Genomic DNA, 305 nt, shown 5'->3' with positions numbered 1-305 from the left:
TGCCCGCCCTCTGCCCCGCAGGAGCCGGCACCGGAGAAGAGCCCGGAGCCGGGTGCCGTGCGAGCCTGAGTGTCGGCTCTGTGACCACCGTGGATGGGTCTCGGCTCCATCAGTGAGCATCACTGGCACCCCCTGCTTAGCCTTCTCTCCCACCACCAGTCCTCGGCGCTGGCCCGTTGAGGACATAACCCCTTGGGACCCGTTTTCTGCTCCAGGGGGGGCAGGGCTGTGCCCTCCCCGTGACAAACACAACCAGAGCAGGGGCAGGATGCCGACAGCTGCCACTGCCAGGTACGGATGGGAAC

The 305-nt window shown here is 66.9% G+C and overlaps 1 protein-coding gene across 1 annotated transcript in view; it reads left to right on the top strand.

Annotated features, from left to right (window-relative positions):
* Window positions 1–69, top strand: part of SLC19A1 (solute carrier family 19 (folate transporter), member 1) — a gene marked incomplete at its 5' end in the record, with an annotated part of 1868 nt that extends 1799 nt beyond the window's left edge. Inside the window, one exon of the mRNA XM_010133078.1 lies at window positions 22–69. Coding sequence (XP_010131380.1) covers window positions 22–69 — 48 coding nt within the window. The remainder of the gene's footprint in view (window positions 1–21) is intronic.
* Window positions 70–305: the final 236 nt, after the last annotated feature.

The sequence above is a fragment of the Buceros rhinoceros genome, unplaced genomic scaffold (genome assembly GCF_000710305.1).
Source record: "Buceros rhinoceros silvestris isolate BGI_N320 unplaced genomic scaffold, ASM71030v1 scaffold33243, whole genome shotgun sequence".
NCBI classification, from domain to species: Eukaryota; Metazoa; Chordata; class Aves; order Bucerotiformes; family Bucerotidae; genus Buceros; species Buceros rhinoceros.
The sequence above is the reverse complement of the archived record's forward strand: the minus strand, read 5'-3'. Positions and strand labels throughout refer to the sequence as shown.